Below are 20,925 nucleotides of genomic sequence, written 5' to 3' on the forward strand. Positions count from 1 at the left end.
CCTCCTCCTCTACTCACTCTCTCTCAAAAATAAATAAACATTGGGGCGCCTGGGTGGTGCAGTCGGTTAAGCGTCCGACTTCAGCCAGGTCACGATCTCGCGGTCCGGGAGTTCAAGCCCCGCGTCAGGCTCTGGGCTGATGGCTCAGAGCCTGGAGCCTGTTTCCGATTCTGTGTCTCCCTCTCTCTCTGCCCCTCCCCCGTTCATGCTCTGTCTCTCTCTGTCCCAAAAATAAATAAACGTTGAAAAAAAAATTAAAAAAAAAAAATAAATAAACATTAAAAAAAAAACTTTAAAAAAAATAAATAAATAAAATAAAAGCAACACTTCAGTAAATAATTACAGCATCCTGTCTGTTAAAATGTCATTTCACCTATTCACTAAAACAAAAGAAAAAAGACAATATGACCTAACTATTTGCTACATTTTGATATTTGGACAGGTAACTTTTCTTAAAGTTCTAAATATAGATCAAGTAAGGGTGCCTGGGTAGCTCAGTTGGTTAAGCGCCCAACTTCAGCTCAGGTCATGATCTCAACAGTTCATGAGATCAAGTCCCATGTCAGGCTCCACACTGATAGTGCAGAGCCTGCTTGGGATTCTCTCTCCCCTCCCCCCTACACTCACTCATTCTCTATCTCTCTATCAAAATAAATAAATAAATAAAACTATAAACATAGATCACATATAACTAGACAATGCAAACATCAGGAAAAGAATCAACCATTACTCACCAATATTGTTTCTAATAAGGCGACAGTATCCTGACTTTCAAATTTCTTATTGTTAGTGAACCAGTGAATCAGTTGCATAACTAGTGGCTCATATAGTTGCCTCGTCACCTGAAGAAACAATACCATTAGAGTTTACTTTCTTCATGTTAAAGTAATTTTACATTGGATAGAGTTCTGTTTAAATGACAGGAAAAATTAAGTGATAATACTCCTATGGTTTTTTATTAGTTTTCTTGTTAAAATTCAATGAGGAACATGCTCTTTCTAGCTCCTTTTTCTCTTTTTCCTAGAATACAGCAGAGAAAAATATGCATATTAAAACTTACTGTTCTTCTAATATGGAGGCAGATATTGTTGTTTTTTTAATATTTATCTTTATTTGATCCTAAACATGCATACAAGGTATTCTGGATCACAGACATTATCATTATTCAGCTACAAAGCAAATAATGATCATGTTATTCCCTACATCCTGATTCACACCCTTGTGGTGACAAAAGGAAATCAGATCAATGCCCTACACAGACAAACTTCAAAACCTATTTCACAGAAGAGATACGGGAGAAAAAAGCACCTCTCCCATCCTGCCAAAAAAGAAGGAGTAAAATCTTTACTACTTGGAGCTGGGATGGAAAGGATCCTGGGTTCTTACTCCAACGTTCTAGAATATAAACAGAGTTTCTCCAGGGGCAGAGAGACTTGTGGGTCCCTGGCTTTTACAATCCAAGGCCTGGACTCCTTCCTTCTGAAGGGAAATAACCAGGGAGACAGTACTTATCTTCCTGGAACCTGGGGAACTTAACCCAGTGGCCTCATCTGGTGTGACCATGTGAACATCTTGGGGAGATAAAAGAAGTATTCTTATCTTTTTGGAACACAGCAATTACCTAGACAAACGGTTACACATCAGATCCTCATTATACATGAAAAGTAAAAAGTTTATAGCAGAAGTGAAGGCAAACATTCCCTATCTTTATATCCTCAACATTTCTGTGTCTCAAAATAGTAAGGCTCCTACAGAATACCAAGAAATCTAGGGGAGTTTTATCTCCCCCACTGACAATGAGCTCAAGAATGAAGCACACTGGTGTGTATACCAGGCCAAAAATCAGGTGAAATGTCTTGGGATTCAGACTAAACACAGAGTCCTCTTGCACTTGGATACTTTTCCCCAAAAGAATAGCTTTCTAACCTTTGAAGCCATTTTAAGGATTAATCAAAGTAAAAGCTCTTACCTTTCTTTCAGTTTGAAAGTTTAACTGGTCTTAAAGCATTATTTTTTTTCCCCAAAAGAATTATACACTCTTATTCATACTACATGTGAATTCACACAATTATTCACAAAATCATATATATGTGTCTGTGTGTACATATATATGCGTAGACACATGCATACAACACATATGTACACACACCTTACACAAATTATAGAAAATATAGAAAACTATCCATCTGCAACCCTATATCCCAAAGGTAACCACTGTGAACATTCAGTATCACTGTTAACTTTCAAAATAATTTTTTAAACACATTTAAATATATGTATATGCACACTTAAAAATAATACACATTTTATAACCACTTTTCCTCTTAATGTTGAATATTTTTGTATAAATATATAAGCTATAACAGCATTTTTACTAGCTATCTGGTATCTTTTATATAGACATACCATGACCAGTTGCCCAAATCCTATTATTAGAAATGCAGGTATTTTTCTTTTTCTTTTTTTTTTTAACGTTTATTTATTTTGAGAGAGAGAAAGTGCGAGCAGGGAAGGGGCAGAAAGAGAGGGAGACACAGAATCCAGAGCAGATTCAGGCTCTGAGCTGTCAGCACAGAGCCCGACACAGAGCTCGAACTCAAACCACAAGACCATGACCTGAGCCGAAGTCGGACGCGCAACTGACTGAGCCATCAAGGTGCCCCTAGAGATGCAGGCATTTCTAATTTGTGACTGTTCTGAAGAAATCATGGCAAAGTCCAATATACACTGGTCTGAGCACATCTCTAGTCAGGAAAGTGCTGGACCAGGGCTGCAGGTCACCCAGCGTTTTGTTCTACTCACAGAGAACCTGTGCCCACCCACATTCTCTCCAGCCACAACTCCCGAGGTCCTTTCCATCATGCTTGGCAACACTTACCATTGTCAATTTTTAAAATATTTTACAACAGCTGAAGATAATAGCATTTTAATTTTAATTTCCTTATTTACTAAAAAGATCGAATATTTTAAAATATATTTCATTGGCCATATGTATCTCTTCATTTATAAGCTGCCTATTTTTGTTCTTTATCTATTTGCTCATTTTTAAATCTTTTGTATCTTCAGTAGAATGTTACAAAAAAATTCCCCACATTATGTATACATTACAATTGTGAGTTTTGTGCCATTCAGTATTTTTAAACATTTATAAAGTCAAAACTATCAAGACATTAACATTTTTTTCTATATATCTGCTTTCTGTATTTTGTCAGAAAATCTCCACTTCTACGCAAAACTTTAGGGAAAGGCATGGAAGGCTGTCTACACTGTAACGATAATAAAATCTATCCGAGTAGCAGAAATCACATCCTGTACATAAAGAGTTTCTGAATGCTATGATCCTTTTTATAAGTAAAGCATATATGCACATTTGTAAAAACGTATTTTCACAAAGATCTGGGCATATATTCATGAAATTTTCAATAGAGGATAAAGTAGATTTTCCAGGGAAATAAGACTGGGAAAGGGGTGATGAGATGGAGGTTCACTTTTAGTTTCATGTGTTTCTATATTAAAAAACATATTTTACCATGAAAAAGACCATTCCATTCCAAAGATACACACGGACAGACAGCATGCTGTAACTAATTACATTTTTCTGTAATATATTCATAGTTTGTTTATCCTTCTCTTAATTTGAATTAATTTTTCAGGTTAGTTGACTGGCCTAAGATTATTAAATGATCCACTTCTAACTTAAAAGCCTCTTCTACCATATATACAATTTTGATGTACATACATGAACCCACTTGGCAGCCACAAGACCCTCCCACTGGTCTATCTCTGCCTAGCTCAACCCTATTATAAATAACATGGCTTTAGCATCTGCTAAAGCAAGACTTCCTTCACTACTCTACCCTTTCAAAATTGTTCTTGGTGAGGCTCAAGCAATTATTCTTTCAGATTACTTTTTAGGTTCAAAATGAAATTAATTATGAGCTTTCTGCTGGAATGGTACCGAACTTACTGATCAGGGAACAGCTGGTGTTTTTTCAATATTGATTCTTCTATCTCAGATACAGAGCATGCTCATTTTGTATTCATAAAACATATATTTACCTGATATATTAAAGTTCATTTATAGACATTTTATATATATTTTTGATGCTGCTATGAGTAAGATACTGTAGGCCTATTTTCAAAGTGATCAATCCTAATATTTAAGATAAATGAGAACACTGATATATGAGAATTTTGTTTTGTAATTCGTCAGTTTCTTCCTTTGTTAATTCCTACAGTTTATCGGTTGACACTCTTGGGCTTTCCAGGTTTAAAAAAAATTACATTCAAAATAATAATCTCTTCTTCCTTTCTAATGCCCTTGCCCTCAGGGAACTCATGGCCTGGTGAGAGGCCCAAATACTAACCACTGCAAATAACTAACTGAATGCACATGAAGCAATACTGAGCAACCACTCCATACTGCAGGCACTGCCCCTCAACAGGCCAACTCACTTCTCACCTTGGGCTTCTATCCTGGCCCGGGCACAAGGCGGCATTAGAGCTTCATGCCTGGGGATGATTCAACTCTAGAATTCAGGGAGACATTCTTTTCATATTAAAGAGAACACTAAACTACTAATAGTTTCAGCAGGACAAACACCTTTGAGGGTTCTATGGAGGGAATTACTGCTTCTGAAATCCGTTTCTATGGTAAATTTCCAATTTTAACCAAACATCCTATTTAATCACAGCACATTTGAATACATTGCTGGATTGTATTCATTCATATATGTTGAAGAATTTTCCATTATATTTAGAAATGAGTTTTCTTGTTTTTAATAAATGATCTTTCATTTAGCTTCCTCTTTTGTGTGTGCATCCTGGTACCGAAGATATCGTAGCTTCATGAAATGAACTGAGAATTCTACTTTTTCCTGCTTCATGCAGCAATGGAGAATTTGCCACAAAGTCATCAGAAAGAGGCCACTTGTCATTATTTCCACTCTTGTACATGGTTACTTGTCTCTTCTTCATTCCTAGAGACTGTTAAGTCCCTCCATGAGGGCAGACTGCAAATTCAGCTTTAGATGCCTATACTATCAGCAACTATTAACTAGATCAGTGATTCATTCCCAAACTGTGGCACAGTAAAAATCACCAGGAGAGCTTTTAAAAGTCCTGATCCCCAGGTCATACCCCTGAAGAATTAAATCACAGTTACAAGGGGCAGCGGCCAGGCAGCGGCATTTATGTTAAGATCCCCAGGGTATTCCAACCCACAGCAAGCTTTGATGATCACTGAACAAGATCCAACTTTTTTGAGCTTTGCCAACTGTGCCAGATTCAATGTCACTCACTTACCTGGTCTACATCACATGCAAGTTGAAGTAGCACAGGGAAAGTTCGCTTGTAGAGCTGGTACATGGGTGGGAAACCCTGACCACTTTCAGGCATCTGAGTGGCTTTTCCCAACATAAACATAACTATGCTGTGTAAAAGTTCACAAGCTGCAACCTAAAACAAGCCAGGAGTTCAACAAGTTTAAGTTTCCAGGTTTACAAGAGAAGAATATTTTGAAATGTGACTCAACTTGGCCCTTTAAAAAGAAAAACTTCTGTAGCAGGTAACTATCATTCCCAAATATAAATTAACTGGAAGCAGCACTTCTTGCATAAAACTAATGCTTCTGTGCACTTTGATCTGCATCCAAGAGGTAAGAATGAAAACTTAAACGATTTAGACAAACTGAGAATGGTACCTTCAAAGAAATATGTTTCATTGCTACCATTATCACAGAACTTCATTTGTCAGCACATTTTTAACCTTCACTTTTAGTAAATATATTTTTAAAACATTTTTTGGAAATTTACAAATGAATTTCATAAAAACTTGAGATTATCTGTTTCTAACCTCCCAAGTTAAGGTGATAATAATGGTGCACAAATTGGAAATAAGTTTTAAGTACCCTTTGTACTGCATTTTCTATTCTGGACAGTTTTTTGGTATATTAGTGTTTTGCCAGGTTATTATCTACTAAGATTTACGTCTGCTTTTTATTAGCAACATCTACTTCTGATAATTAAGTCACTAATTGCTATATTACAGAATATACAGAATTAATAATATTGGAATGTCTGAAATATGTTATCTATTTCCAAACAAATACAGGTCTTAAAAAGCATAGATTATAAGTAAAATAATAAAAAATGAAAGTACTTTAGTTTGTCTGTCACTAGCTGAAAGAGCTAACTCTGTGACCCGAGGCAAGAACACATCCAGATAAACGACAGGCTTCATCTCTATAAATGGTACTGCAAAACTGAGTCTTTTTTCTCTGTCCCATGCCACATATTTCTTCATCATTTCATCTGAGGATGTGGCTGTTAAAAAAAATCAGGAAGAGCATGTTTTCATTCAAGATCTTTCTAACATCAATTGCTCTACAATTCATTAGTGAAAGTAGAATGCTTTTATACTTTTAACACATCATTCATCTTTCCTTTTTCGTTTTTACTTCAGACATGTACATGCCATTACATTATCACTGACATACTATTTTTAACTTTGATTTAAAGTAAAATTATTTTTAAGCAAGTTTAATAGTCCGGAATGTTTAGTTTCCATTTTCAGTAAGAATTATTTTAGGTGTTATGTGGAAAAATGATAAATGAACAATAAAAATCTCCCCTTTGTAAACATTAATTTTCCCAATGTAGGTTCTAACTTCCTAAATAACCGAAAGTCATTAGTATATTTAATATGAAAGATCAAAACTAAAAATACAGATGAATTTTTAGTAATCTAAAATGCTGATTCTGATAGAAAAAAAAACACTCTAATATCCAAATATTAAGAACATCAGAATTTTCAAAGATTAACTTTGAATTCCTGACACAAAGTATAATATTAAAAGTGTCACATTAGATTCTGTTTCGAAATGGAAAATGTGTTTAACAAACCAGACTAGAACATCTTGTCAACGAGTATTGAGTTATCCAGATTGCATGGGTATTGTCAAAACATTTCATTTGGCAAAATATTATTCTTTGTAATCTCACTTGAAAATATATAAATCACATATAGGAACAAATACTACAATATACCATGATCTGTATATACTCAAAGTACAAATACATCTACAGAGATAAATTTATTTTAAAGGAAAGTTTACCTGTTAGGAGATTTTTGTTTATTTGTCCTCCCAGAAAGCCAAGCATTTGTACTACTCTAATCCTTATTTCTTCTAAGGACAGTACTTCATTCTGCAAATTTGAACAATAATACACATGTGATGATAACGGAATTAAAGATTAAGAGAATTATGAGAAGAAAAAAAACGATTTTATGACCCTCTCTGTTATTAATTTCTTTCAATGGTTCATTATATCCTATACAGTACTGCTGTAAATATTACTGCAAATTCATGGAAAGAAGTCACATCTTTTCCAGTTTTGCAGTCAGATGTCCATTTCCAAGGCCAGTGGTCACAAAGTTTTGGCAGGATCCTTTACACCCTTAAAAAATACTGAGGATCCCCAAAGAACTTTTGTTTAAGTGGGTCACGTTTACTGATAATTTCTCCTACTAGAAGTTAAAACCTTGAAATTATTTATTGTTTTATTTAAAAATACGAAACCCAGGGGTGCCTGGGTGGCTCAGCTGTTTGAAAGTCTGACTCCTGATTTCAGCTCAGGTCATGATCTCAGTTCGTGAGATCCAGCCCCACGTTGGGCTCTGTGCTGACAGCGTGGAGCCTGCTGGTGATGCTCTCTCTCCCTCTCTGTGCCCCTCCCCTGCTCGCATCCTCTCTCTCTGTCTCAAAGTAAATAAACAAAACAAATAAACAACAACAAAAAAAACCCCACTGAAACCCATTACATGTTAACAAATGACATAATTTTAGGAAAAGTAATTACATTTTCCAAATAAAACAAAAAACCTCAGGAAGGTGACACTGTTTCACACTTGTGCAAATCTCTTTACTGTGTGTCTCACTAGGAAACAACTATAGTGATATGTTGTTAGGCTACACTTGGAGGAGTGTTTTCATAGTCTTTTTAGATAACAGCTTGATACAAATTGAACAAATCAAAATTTCTCCTTTTTTTTAAATTCTCTTAAGCTTATTTATTTTGAAAGAGGGAGAGAATGAGCAGAGGAGGGGCAGAGAGGGAGGGAAAGAGAGAGAGAGAATCCCAAGCAGTCTCTGCATGGTCAGCACAGAGCCTGATGCGAGGCTGGAAGTCATGAACCGTGAGATCATGACCTAGGCTGAAACCAAGAATCAGACGCTCAATTGACTGAGCCACCCAGACGGCCCCCCCCACCCCCCGCCCCGGTTATTTCTTAGTTACAATGTGGAATCTGAAACCTTACCAATGAATTTGATGTAGTCTGTTATATTAAAATCCACTGGTCTATCCTGCATTTCGAGTGGATTTTTTTACCTATGCATGACTTGGTAACATAATGTACTGGTGATGTGAAAATACTGGTTTACTGGGTTATGCAGATCTTACAAATGTTGACACATTTCATTATATATGCAAAAAAATCACATTGGTTAATATCAACAATATTATCAGAAAACTCTTTAAGTATTAAAAAGCTGTCAAGTTCACGGTGACGGTTGCAAGTTTTCCAAAATTTAATTTTTGTTTAAAACCTTACAATTTTATCATTGGCAACAAATACTCTCAGATGTTTTCTTTGAAGTGACAGTCTCACTCTATTTTAGATAAAATCTCTGCCAAATACCGAACAGCCACAGTTTGTCAGTTGTTCTTTCAAGTAAAAATGGTGTTCCTGAAAAAGTGCCTACTTTAGCTCACAGCTCAAAACATCACAAAGTGCTTTCCCTAAAGACAACCGCCACACTGCACTATGCAACAGACTGCTTTATGCACACTTCCTGTTTCATCACACAGAACATTAAGAAGACATGTGTTCAAGGGTCAAGATTTAATAAAGTGCTTAGGAATGAACAGTGTTACCCGTCATTACACCATAGTGCAAATGTCAATGAGTAAAAATAGCTTTGGCCTTGCACCCTGGAACCCACAGAGTCCTCACATCAAGAACCACTCTCCTAATGAGAAATTGTATATCTGTAAAGAAGTTTTATTTGTAAAACCAGAAATATGCTCAAGTAATTTTATTTTGTTTTATTTATATGTGATAAAAGAATTTAAATATTTTAGACAGCCATCTCCAGTTCTACGCAGTGTCTCAATCAAAAGCTGTCAAAAATAACGAGGTGGAGGAATTTACCCTAGAGCTTACATTATCAGTTCTAGACATTAAAAGTTTTTCAAATTTTAATTTTCACTCCATACCTAAAATAGGTATTTTCTCTATAGTCCCTCTTCTCTCTTTATTCTTTGTTTCCTATTACATCATAAGCCACATCTCAAAAACCTAATCTCAAGAAATCATCACCAAAAAAACATAAACCCTGGCATCAATTAAACTTGACAAAATAATATATTTAAGGCCTAAATGAATCAATCTTACATATCCTTAATATCAATATTATGATTGCTTACTGAAGATGATCCATATTACTTTCTTTCAGCCACTAAATATATTTGAAGGTAAAGAAAACAAGAAAACACGATCAAGACAATAAACCAGATAGCTAATATTTCTTACATTTTTATGGCTAAAAATACACTGAAACTATTTCTATACTGTTCTCTAGTTTATAGATAAGAATAACTAACATTTTAAACAAAGATTTTTACTCTTCATAAGTTTAGAATCTGATCTCTCCATTGTTTAAGGTAAAGAATATACAAAGGATATCTTACCAATGAAATGTTCTTTGTCTTTTTCAGATGCTTTAACACAACTTTATTAAATCCTTTCTGGGCAGCCCGAGAAAGTGCTGACACTTCCCAGTTCTTGGTCTCATCTATCAACAGTAAACAAAAATAAATTTCAAATAGCATCCACTCATTTATTTGATGCACACTAAGGAGTACACAGAATACTGCCAAATAGAGACATTAAAATCCTAATTTTAATTATGATTAAAATATTAAGTTTCTACAACAAAAATAATTAATAATGGTTGTCTTGGTTTTAAATATCATTGTCTACTAAAAGAAACATGGTTCCTTGAAGAAGTGGCTAACTCCAGACATTGGGTAGACCTATATTTATAAGAGGAGCCTGAATCACCTTTTTGGTTCTAGGAAGGAGCTGCTTGAAGCAGCCAATTCCCACTCCTTATATGGAAGCCAAATCTGGAACAATCTGAGCATAAAAATGAAAAACAAAGATAAAAGACTAGAGCCACTGGAAAAATAAGAATCCACAAGTTCCTACTAATATAAAGAAGTGAGAAAATGAAGTAGCTTCTTACAATAGAATGCCAACTAGTATGATGGAATGATGGAGTCAGAAAATCACTATTTTACAACCATCACAGTAGTAAGAGATTCAGGAAAAATAATCAAGGGGTACTCGTGAGGAGCAAGAATATTTACAGTTGTGAAGTATCTCTCCATAAATTTTTTTTAAAATGATTACAAACTTAGAGAAAATTTTGAAGTATGGAAAAAGCATACTTTTCTTTCCTGAACCATTTAAGAGTAAGTTACCAGCCTGATGCCCCACCACTCCTCAATACTTTAGCTATGTTTGCTACAAGGACATTCTCCTACATGACAGTCATTGCAACTACCCAAATTAGGACATTCATCTTGAGACATGACCCACAATTAACTTTCAGCCCCACTCAGGTTCCAGCATTGAGCTTAATAATGTCTTTATTCAAAACCACATATCATATTTAGCTGTCCTGTCTTTTTAGTAACCTTTAAACTGAAACAATTTAGTCTTCCTTTGAATTTAATGAACACTCAAAAAATTATATGCCAGGAATTTTGTATACTGTTCCTTTATTTGGATTTGTCTAATGTTTTCTCGTGATTCGATTCAGGGTATAGAAGCCAGTTATAACATTTTACCAATGCCTTTATTAACTACTGAGTTAAATAAATTCTTTGACACATGTACACTTTATTACCAGTGTAGAGTCCTAATTGTAAAGCTATAAAGTTATTTTTCATGAGTTCTGCAGATGCCCAGAAGATTGGCTGACAGAGCCAAGTAAGCTATCTTCGTTGGAAGACACCTCACAGGTGATTTAATCCCAGCACGTCTTTTCTTGGCTCCAGAAATGAAACCTAAACGACAACAGAACCTTACCTCTGCTTTGTCTGGTTTCCCTCTCTATAATTTTGTGCTTTTGGTTTGCTTATTCCCAAGAAGCAAGTCTCCATGGGTGGCAGCAATAACTAAGAATTTGTTTGCTGACCATTTGGTGACCTTTTGTGTACAGATGTTAGAGATCTACTCTCTGATGGGCCAGAGATGAAAAGAGGGATTTGTTTGTTTTTTGAGCTCAGACTAATTCAGAATTTTGTACAATGGGAACAAGAGCTCTTTGATATCTGAATTGGTCAATGTTTTACCTTACTATTGTGTCTCTGGAGCTAGGACTCAAATTGCAGATCTAAAGCACTATGCTCTCCATCTGTTGTTGTAGCGATGTGCCTGAACTGACAAAGGCCTTTACTTCTCCTAAAGTGCATAATATTCTCCTGTATCTGAAAGGTATTAATACATTAGATTATAAATTATCTTCAAGGAGCTCTGTTGGGCCTCGTACATATAAAATATAAAATGAATGTTCCTATAATTCTCTGAAAATGCTTTCAATGTTTACTATAATGCTTTAGATGCACCATACTAAAAAAAAAATCTTAGAGAAACTAACGCAGAAACATTTCAGGAATCCATATTACATAACTAAGGCATATCTTTGTTAAATGAGACAAGTTTAATAATTTTAAGTTTAATTTTATTTTTAACTTTTTTTTTTTTTTTATTTGAGAGCGCATGCGAGAGTGGGGAAGGGGCAGAGGGAGAATCTCAAGCAGGATCCATGCGGGGCTCAATCCCACAATCCTAGGATTATGGCGTGAGTCAAAATCAAGACTTGGATGCTTGGTTTAAATTTTAAACATGTCTTTTTATCTATTAGTGTTAATTACAATACAAGTGTACATTACTGTACTTGGGCTTATTATTCCCTATACTTATTCAGGCTTACTAAGCCAATGTGCTAACATACTTCTCATAACATTTTTTATTGCCATATAAGACACATAACATAAAATGTATTCTTTCAACCATTTTTATGTGTACATTTAAGTGGCACTAACTACATTCACAATGTTGCCTAATCATCACCACCATCTACCTCGAGAACTTTCTCATTATCACAAACAGTCCTATGTAAATTTTAAGTTATGAAAAACAGTATAAATTTATGTACAACTAAACCTGAACCATGATTTGGACAAACTTTTTATTTCCCTAATACTTATGTTCTGTAGCATGACGGCAGCTGGAAGATAACTTCTAAGCTCTTTAGGCAACTTGAAACCTTGGACTGAATTAATAGAAAATCACTATACATGCAGATAATTACTCAGTAAAATAAAATCTGAAACGATGATCAGTCAGCATCACTTTTAAGTTTGTGTGCTTTTGTTTGTGTTTATAGGATATAACAAGAAAGGACCTTGGGGTCATGTTAATGAATGTGTATATACTGCCAATTGGAGTTGTACAGGGATGGACATGGCTGAAGACAATGGTGTCATGTGTGCTCACAAACTGAGTTTGAGAAGTCCGTGAGTATGGAAGACAATTCTCAATTATCCACTCTGAGTTTTCTTGGTAAAAACGAAATTTGTTTGGTAGTAAGTTATATTCGATAAGCTGTTGAAGCTACTGTAGAAGCAATACTGCAGAAATATAATTTGCGGTATGCTTCTCTCTTAAGGACAGTTTTCTCACAAAGCACAGTCTTGGGCTTTTTGGTGTCTAGAACACGTTTCACAACTGGGTCTTAGTAAGACCCCATATATCTTTGCTTATGTGGGTTTGAACTAGTAATAGTTACCGTAGTAAAAGCAAATACTATTTTTTTAAGACTTACTGAATTAAAGATATGTTAACATGCATACCACCTAAGATGTTAGTGTTACTTTGAAAAGTGATTTTATGAACTCCCTGAGACAGAACTGCTTCTTTAAGGTTGTGCTTATTTTTTTGTCCTTGCCTGAGGGCACAGAAAAAAAGTGTTTAATCCAAGAATTTACTATATATGTTTACTTCTTAGGCATTTTATGAATTCAGGTCTACATTCAGGTCTTTAATTGATTTTATTTTTGTGTATGGTGTAAGAAAATGATCCAGTTTCATTCTTTTACATGCAGTTCTCCAATTTTCCCAATAACATTTATCAAACAGATTGTCCTTTCCCCATTATATATTCTACCTCGAGCTTTGTCCTTCTTTCTCAAGATGGCTTTGGCCATTTGTGGTCTTTTGTGGTTCATACAAATTTTAGGATTATTTGTTCTAGCTCTGTGAAAGTGCCATTGGTATTTTGATAGGGATTGCACTGAATCTATAGATTGCTTTTAATAGTATGGACATTTTAACAATACTAATTTTTCCAAACCATAAGCAGGGTACATCTTTCCATTTGCTTGTGTCATCTTTAATTTCTTTCATCAACGTCATATAGTTTTCAGAGTACAGGTCTTTCACCTCTGTGGTTAAGTTTACTCCAAAATATTTTACTCTTTTTGATTCAATTGTAAATGGAATTTTCTTAATTCCTCTGACAGTTCATTATTAGTATACAGAAATGCAACAGATTTCCATATATTAGTTTTAATCCTGCAACTTTAATGAATTTATTGATTTTTAAAAAAAATTTTTAATGTTTATTTATTTTTGAGAGAGACAGAGACAGAATGTGAATGGGTTAGGGGCAGAGAGAGAGGGAGACACAGAAGCCGAAGCAGGCTTCAGGCTCTGAGCTGTCAGCACAGAGCCCGACGCGGTGCTTGAACTCACAAACTGTGACGTCGTGACCTGAGCCAAAGTCGGATGCTCAACCGACTGAGCCACCAGGGGCCCCAGAATTTATTTTTGTTTCTAGTGGCATCTTTAGGATTTTCTATCACATCATCTACAAATAGTGAGTTTTGATTTACTTCTTACCAATTTGGATGCCTTTTATTTTTAGATCTAATTGTTCTAGTTAGGACTTCAGTACTATGTTGAATAAAAGTGGTAAGAGTTGACATCCTCCTTGTCTTGTTGCTGATCTTAGAGGAAAAGCTTTCAGCTTTTCACCATTGAGTATATTAGCTGTGACTTTGTCATACGCAGACTTTATTATGTTGATATGTCTCTATGCCCACTTTCTTGAGATTTTTTTTATCAAAAACAGATAAATTGTGTCCAATGTTTTTTCTATTATCTATTAAGATGATCTTATGATTTTTATCCTTCGTTTGGTTAATGGAGTGTATCACATTGATCTGTGGATGGTGAACCATCCTTGCATCCCTGGAATAAATCCCATTTGATCCCTGTGTATGATCCTTTTAATGTATTTTGAATTCAGTTTGTTAGTATTTTGATGAGGGTTTTGGTGTCTATGTTCATCACGGACACTGACCTGTAATTTCCTTCTTTTGTAGTGTCTTTGGTTGTGGTATCAGAGCAATGCTGGCCTTACAGAATTAATCTCAAAGCATTCCTTCTTCTTCTTCAATTTTTGAAACAGTTTGAGGATAGGTATTAACTTTTCTTTAAAAGTGAGGTAGAATTCACCTGTGAAGCCATCTGGTCCCAGACATTTGTTTGTGAGGGGGGTTTTTGATTACCGATTCAATTTCATTACTAGTAATAGGTCTGTTCAGGTTTTCTAGGTTTTCCTAATTCAGTCCTGGATGATTGCAGGTTTCTAGAATTTTTAAAAAAAATTTTTTTAACGTTTATTTATTTTGGAGAGAGAGAGAGACAGAGAGAGACAGAATGCAAGCAGGGGAGGGGCAGAGAGAGGACACGCAGAATCCAAAGCAGGCTCCAGGCTCTGAGCTGTGAGCACAGAGCCCGATGCAGGGCTCGAACCCACAGACCGTGACATCATGGCCTGAGCTGAAGTCGGACACTCAACCGACTGAGCCACCCAGGCACCTCAACATGTTTCTAGAATTTATCTATTTCTACTAGGTTGTCCAGTTATTGGCATATAATTATTTGTAGTAGTCTCTCATAATCTGTTGTAAAATTTTTGTGGTATTAGTTATAGCTTCTCTTTTATTATGGATTTGATTTGGGCTCTTAATGAGTCTAACTAAAGATTTCTCTTTTTTCTTTTTTTTTTTAAGTGTCCAAAGAACCAGCTCTGTTTCATTGATTTTTTTTTTTTTTTTTTTTTAGTCTGTTTCAATTATTTCTGGTCTGATCCTTATCCCTTTCGCTAACTTTGTGCTTTGCTTTTCTCTTTCTAGTTCCTTTAGGTATAGGTTAGATTGTTTGAGATTATCCTTGTATTCTGAGGCTGGCCTATGTTGCTATAACTTTCCCTCTTAGAACTGTTTTTATTGTGTCCCATAGACTTTGGAATGTTGTATTTCCATTTTCATTTGTCTCAAAGTATATTTTTTAATTTTCTCTTTGCTTTCTTTATGGACTCATTAATTGTTTAGGAGCATGTTGTTTAGCCTCCACGTGTTTGTCTATTCCAATTCTTTTTCCTTGCAATTGAGTTCTAGTTTTGTACTATTGTGGTAAGAAAAGATGCTTGATACAACTTCAGTCTTCTTACCTTTACTGAGATTTGTTTTGTGGCCTAACACATGATCTGTCCTAAAGAATGTCTTAGAGAATACTCCACATGCACTTGAAAAGAACACATATTCTGCTGGTTTTGGATGGAATGTTCTGTACATATCTGTTAAGTCCATCTGGCCCAGTGTGTCACTGAAGGCCACTGTTTCCTTTCTGATTTTCTATCTAAACGATTTATCTATTGATGTAAGTAGGGTGTTAAAGTAAATCCCCTAGTATTATTTCTCCTTTTGTCTGTAAATATTTGCTTTACGTATTTAGGTGCTCATATACTGAGTGCACAGATACTTTCAACTACTATGTGCCCTTATTGAATTGATCCCTTTATCATTATCCAGTTAGCCTGTCTCTTGTTATAGTCTTTAAGACTATTGTGCCTCACATAAAAGAGACAAAAAGTAAAAATTTTTAAAAATATAATTAAAACAAAGTTTATTTTGTCTGAAATAAGTACTGCTACCCTGGCTTTTTTTCTTCTTCATTTCCATTTGCATAGAATATCTTCCATTCCTTCACTTTCAGTCTGTATGTGTCTTTTTGTCTTCTGGTCTGACATGAGTCATTACCGGCAGCATATTAATGGGTCTTAATTTAGTTTTTTAATCCATTCACCCTTTGTCTGTTGATTGGAGCATTTAGTCCATTTACATTTAATTATTGATAGGTATGCACTTATTGCCATTTTGTTCATTGTTTTCTAGTTGTGTTTTAGTTCTTCTTGTTCCATTCCTCTTCTCTTGTTCTCCTCCCTTGTGATTTGATGACTTTCTTTAGTGTTATATTTGGATTCTTTTCTCTTTATTTTTTACATTAGTTGCTTTTCTTTTGCTGCTTTTAGATTTTATCTTTATTTTTTGCCATTCTAATTATGTGGCTTGATATGGACCTCTTTGGGTTCATGTTGTTTGGAACTCTCTGTGCTTCCTGTACCTGGATATCCGTTTCCTTCCCCCGGTTAGGAGAGTACTCAGCCATTATTTATTCAAGTAAAATTTCTGCCCTTTTGTCTACTTCTTCTGGACTCCCATAATGCCAATGATAGTATGCATGATGTTGTCCCAAAGGGCCCTTAATCTATACTAATTGTAAAAATTCATTTTTCTTTTTCCTGTTTCATTTGGGTAACTTCCACCACTCCGTCTTCCAGTCACTGATCCATTCTTCTGTATCATCTAATCTGCTGGCTCTGAAGCCCAGCTGTGATTGTTCTAGGTACACTGGTGGTGGGGCTGCCCCCACAGGGCAGAAGCTGATGGGTGGGGGGCAGTCCTGGCTGAGGCTGCCCACAGGATGTGGTGGAGTTGCATCTGTTTAGGGTGGGATCAAGGCCACCAGCCAGTACAGCAGGGTGGGAGCCATTTTGGAATGGTGCCTGCTGAGGTGGGTAGGTCGCACAAAGGTGGTTTGCAGGGAACACCGGGGTGGCATGAGTGTTGCAAGACAGACAAGGTGTCAGCCTCGCATCCATCAACACTTCTATTCCCATAGAAAGTTACTAACAGCACTGCCCCTCTGGCACACTCTAAAATCAGTCAATAAATCTCCCTCATATGTGGCCCAGGTGCTTTTCAAACTGTTGCCTCCTTGTTTAGTCTCAGAGTGAGTAAGTTTCTGCACAGGCCCTTTAAGAGTACAGTCTTGGGGTACCTGGGTGGCTCAGTCAGCTAAGCGCCCAACTTTGGCTCAGGTCATGATCTTATGGTTTGTGGTTGGACGCCCACGTTGGACTCTGCTGACAGCTCAGGGCCTGGAGCCTGCTTCAGATTCTGTCTCTGCCCCTCCCCTGTTCACGCTCTTTCTCTCCCTCTCAAAAATAAAAATAAACATTAAGAAAAAAAAAAAAGAGAGAAAGCAGGCAAAAACCTCTTTGATCTTGCCCGCAGCAATTTCTTACTCAACATGTCTCTGGAGGCAAGGGAAACAAAAGCAAAAATGAACTACTGGGACCTCATCAAAATAAAAAGCTTCTGCACAGCAAAGGAAACAATCAGCAAAACTAAAAGGCAACTGATGGAATGGGAGAAGATAACTGCAAATGACATATCAGATATCCAAAATCTAAAAAGAACTTATCAAACTCAACACCCATAAAACAAGTAATCCAGTGAAGAAATGGGCAAAAGACATAAATAGACACTTCTCCAAAGAAGACATCCAGATGGCCAACCGACACATGAAAAAAGGCTCCACATCACTCATCATCAGGGAAATACAAATCAAAACCACAATGAGATACCACCTTACGCCTGTCAGAATGGCTAACATTAACTCAGGGAACAACAGAGGTTGGCGAAGATGCGGAGAAAGAGGATCTCTTTTGCATTGTTGGTGGGATGCAAGCTGGTGCAGCCACTCTGGAAAACAGTATGGAGGGCCTTCAAAAAAACTAAAAATAGAACTACCCTACGACCCAGCAATTGCACTACTAGGCATTTATCCAAGGGATACAGGTGTGCTGTTTCGAAGGGACACATGCACCCCCAAGTTTATAGCAGCCCTATTGACAATAGCCAAAGTATGGAAAGAGCCCAAATGTCCATCGATGGATGAATGGATAAAGAAGCTGTGGTCTATATATACAATGGAGTATTACTCAGCAATCAAAAAGAATGAAATCTTGCCACTTGCAACTACGTGGATGGAACTGGAGGATATTATGCTAAGTGAAATTAGTCAGAGAAAAACATAATCATATGACTTCACTCATATGAGGACTTTAAGATACAAAACCGATGAACATAAGGGAAGGGAAACAAAAATAATATAAAAACAGGGAGGGGGACAGAACAAGAGACTCATAAATATGGAGAACAAACTGAGGATTGCTGGAGGGATTGTGGGGGGGGATGGGCTAAATGGGTAAGGGGCATTAAGGAATCTACTGAAATCATTGCTTCACTGTATACTAACTAATCTGGATGTAAATTTTAAAAAATAAAAAATAGGGGCGCCTGGGTGGCGCAGTCGGTTAAGTGTCCGACTTCAGCCAGGTCACGATCTCGCGGTCTGTGAGTTCGAACCCCGCGTCGGGCTCTGGGCTGATGGCTCGGAGCCTGGAGCCTGTTTCCGATTCTGTGTCTCCCTCTCTCTCTGCCCCTCCTCCGTTCATGATCTGTCTCTCTCTGTCCCAAAAATAAATAAACGTTGAAAAAAAATTTTTTTTAATAAAAAATAAAATTAAATCAAAAAAAAAAAAAAGAATGCAGTCTTGGTTTCCCATAGCCCTCCAGCTCTTCCAGAATTAAGTCTCACTGGTTTTCAAAGCCATATGTTATGGGGCTCATCTTCCTGATACAGGTCCCCAATGTGGCCTGAATCCTTCACTCCTCCATGCCTGTGATAACCCTCCTGCTGTGGGTCACTGCACTAGGGGTAAGGGTCTCAACAGTCTGCATCTCTGCCCTTTCTATGTGTCTCAATGTGGCTTTTTCTTGATCTTTAGCCATAAAAGAGCTCTTTTGTTAGTCTCAGGTCATTGTGAGCGAGAGTTGCTCTATATGTAGTTGTAGCCTTCGTGTGTTCACAGAAGGAGGTGTGCTCAGGATTCTCCTACTCTACTGTCTTGATCCTCCCATGATTATCTTTTTTTGCTGATCCAAATTATCCCCAATTTTGCCTGTAACATTTCTCTATCATTCTTTGAACATCTTCTTAATTTCCTGATGTCTCAGAAAATATAACATTCTAGGTTCATCTTGTATTTTCCCTGTCCCAGGCTGGAGCCAGTCATCTCTCCAAGGAGTTCTGGCTCCTTTCAATGTAAAATGACATTTAGAAACCATGATCTGGGCACTAGGTTTGTTCATTCCTATTAGGTTTGTTCATCACTATTCCAAAGCAGGCCCTTTCAATGGACTGATTTGGAATACATGCGTGCGTGCGCGCGCGCGCACACACACACACACACACACACACACACACTCTGTCATCTCTATTTTTACCCAACTCTTGACTCACTCTGTCGTCTCTATTTTTACCTTAATTTACCCATATGTATGTATATATGTAAGTGTCTGTGTGTGTGAGCGAGAGAGACAGAGAGGAAGAAAGGCAGAGAAAAAGACGGGGAGAGGGAAAGAGGAAGTACCATGATCTCACACCAATACATCCATTTGCTATCCAATACCATAGGGTTCACTTTAGTTTTCTCTTTCTCTATTTGTAACTCCCTTCTCTAACAAAGAGAAATCTAGCTTCCATTAACCTTCATTTATTTATTTGATCAATCACCCATATGTCACCTTCCCCATCCCGCCTTGACCTCCACACCCTATGAAGCCCAACATGCGGGAACCCCCCACCCTGCTCCAGCTCCATGCCAGGCTGCCCCTCCAAGTTGCCCCCCTTATGTTCCTGGGGACGACCACTGCTACCCTAACACCTAACTTGCTCTGTGCTGCCTAAAGGCCTTAGGACTGAATACTTTAGGAGAAGAAAGGAAGAGGATTTCAAACGACTAACTCCCACAAAGGTAAAACTATAACTTTAGGGTTACATAAAGGTGGAGCAGAAACTCACTAACCAAACTGTCAAAATGAACATAACTGGTAATGGAACGAATTACTATCATGATGCTATGAGGAGACCATGGCATCAGTTCTGGGTGTTTCTGCCAAAATAGCATCCCTGAACCTCATCATGAGAAAACAGACAAGCCCACACATGAGAACTAAGACAGGCTAAAGAGCTACCCACATTAAAGAAAGCTAAGGCATTATGATAATTAAATCCAACACATAGTCCTAGATTGAATGCTGTATCAGGAAAAGTATAGCTATAAAAGAAATTAATGGGACAACTGAGAAATCTACATATGGATTATAGATTAGAAAAAAATACTGTATCTGTGTTATTCTTCCTGATTTTGATAATGATACCATGGTTGTATGAAATAATGTCCTCACTCTTAAGAAAGACACATTGCAACATTTAGGCATAAACATCCATGATGTCTGCAACTTATAAAGGGTTCAGAAAAAAATGTCATGTATAAATACACACACATATTATCACCTAATATAAGGAGAATACATGCAACAATAAAACAGGGAACAAAACCTTACTTGTGGAATCTGCGTAGAGTATACAGGAGTTCCTTTCACTATTAGTGCAACTGTCCTGAAAGTCTGATATAATTTCAAATAAAACATTACTAAAAATAGGAGTTGTCTTTAAGTTTATGGATTTTCTTTTATTATTTGCTTTACCTACTCTCTGTTTTTCCCTATCTTCTAATTGTCTAAAGTACAC

General features: G+C 36.6%; 1 protein-coding gene across 4 annotated transcripts in view; it reads right to left on the reverse strand.

Annotated features, from left to right (window-relative positions):
• Nucleotides 1-20,925, reverse strand: part of PRKDC (protein kinase, DNA-activated, catalytic subunit) — a 210,775-nt gene that overhangs the window by 159,937 nt on the left and 29,913 nt on the right. For all 4 annotated transcript variants that reach the window (XM_045050127.1, XM_011291282.4, XM_045050129.1 and 1 more), the window contains 5 exons: nucleotides 9,753-9,856; nucleotides 7,115-7,205; nucleotides 6,160-6,323; nucleotides 5,305-5,457; nucleotides 735-842 (listed from right to left, as the gene is read on the reverse strand). In XM_045050127.1, the coding sequence (XP_044906062.1) occupies nucleotides 735-842; nucleotides 5,305-5,457; nucleotides 6,160-6,323; nucleotides 7,115-7,205; nucleotides 9,753-9,856 (620 nt within the window). The remainder of the gene's footprint in view (nucleotides 1-734; nucleotides 843-5,304; nucleotides 5,458-6,159; nucleotides 6,324-7,114; nucleotides 7,206-9,752; nucleotides 9,857-20,925) is intronic.

The sequence above is a fragment of the Felis catus genome, chromosome F2 (genome assembly GCF_018350175.1).
Source record: "Felis catus isolate Fca126 chromosome F2, F.catus_Fca126_mat1.0, whole genome shotgun sequence".
In the NCBI taxonomy this organism is placed as follows: domain Eukaryota; kingdom Metazoa; phylum Chordata; class Mammalia; order Carnivora; family Felidae; genus Felis; species Felis catus.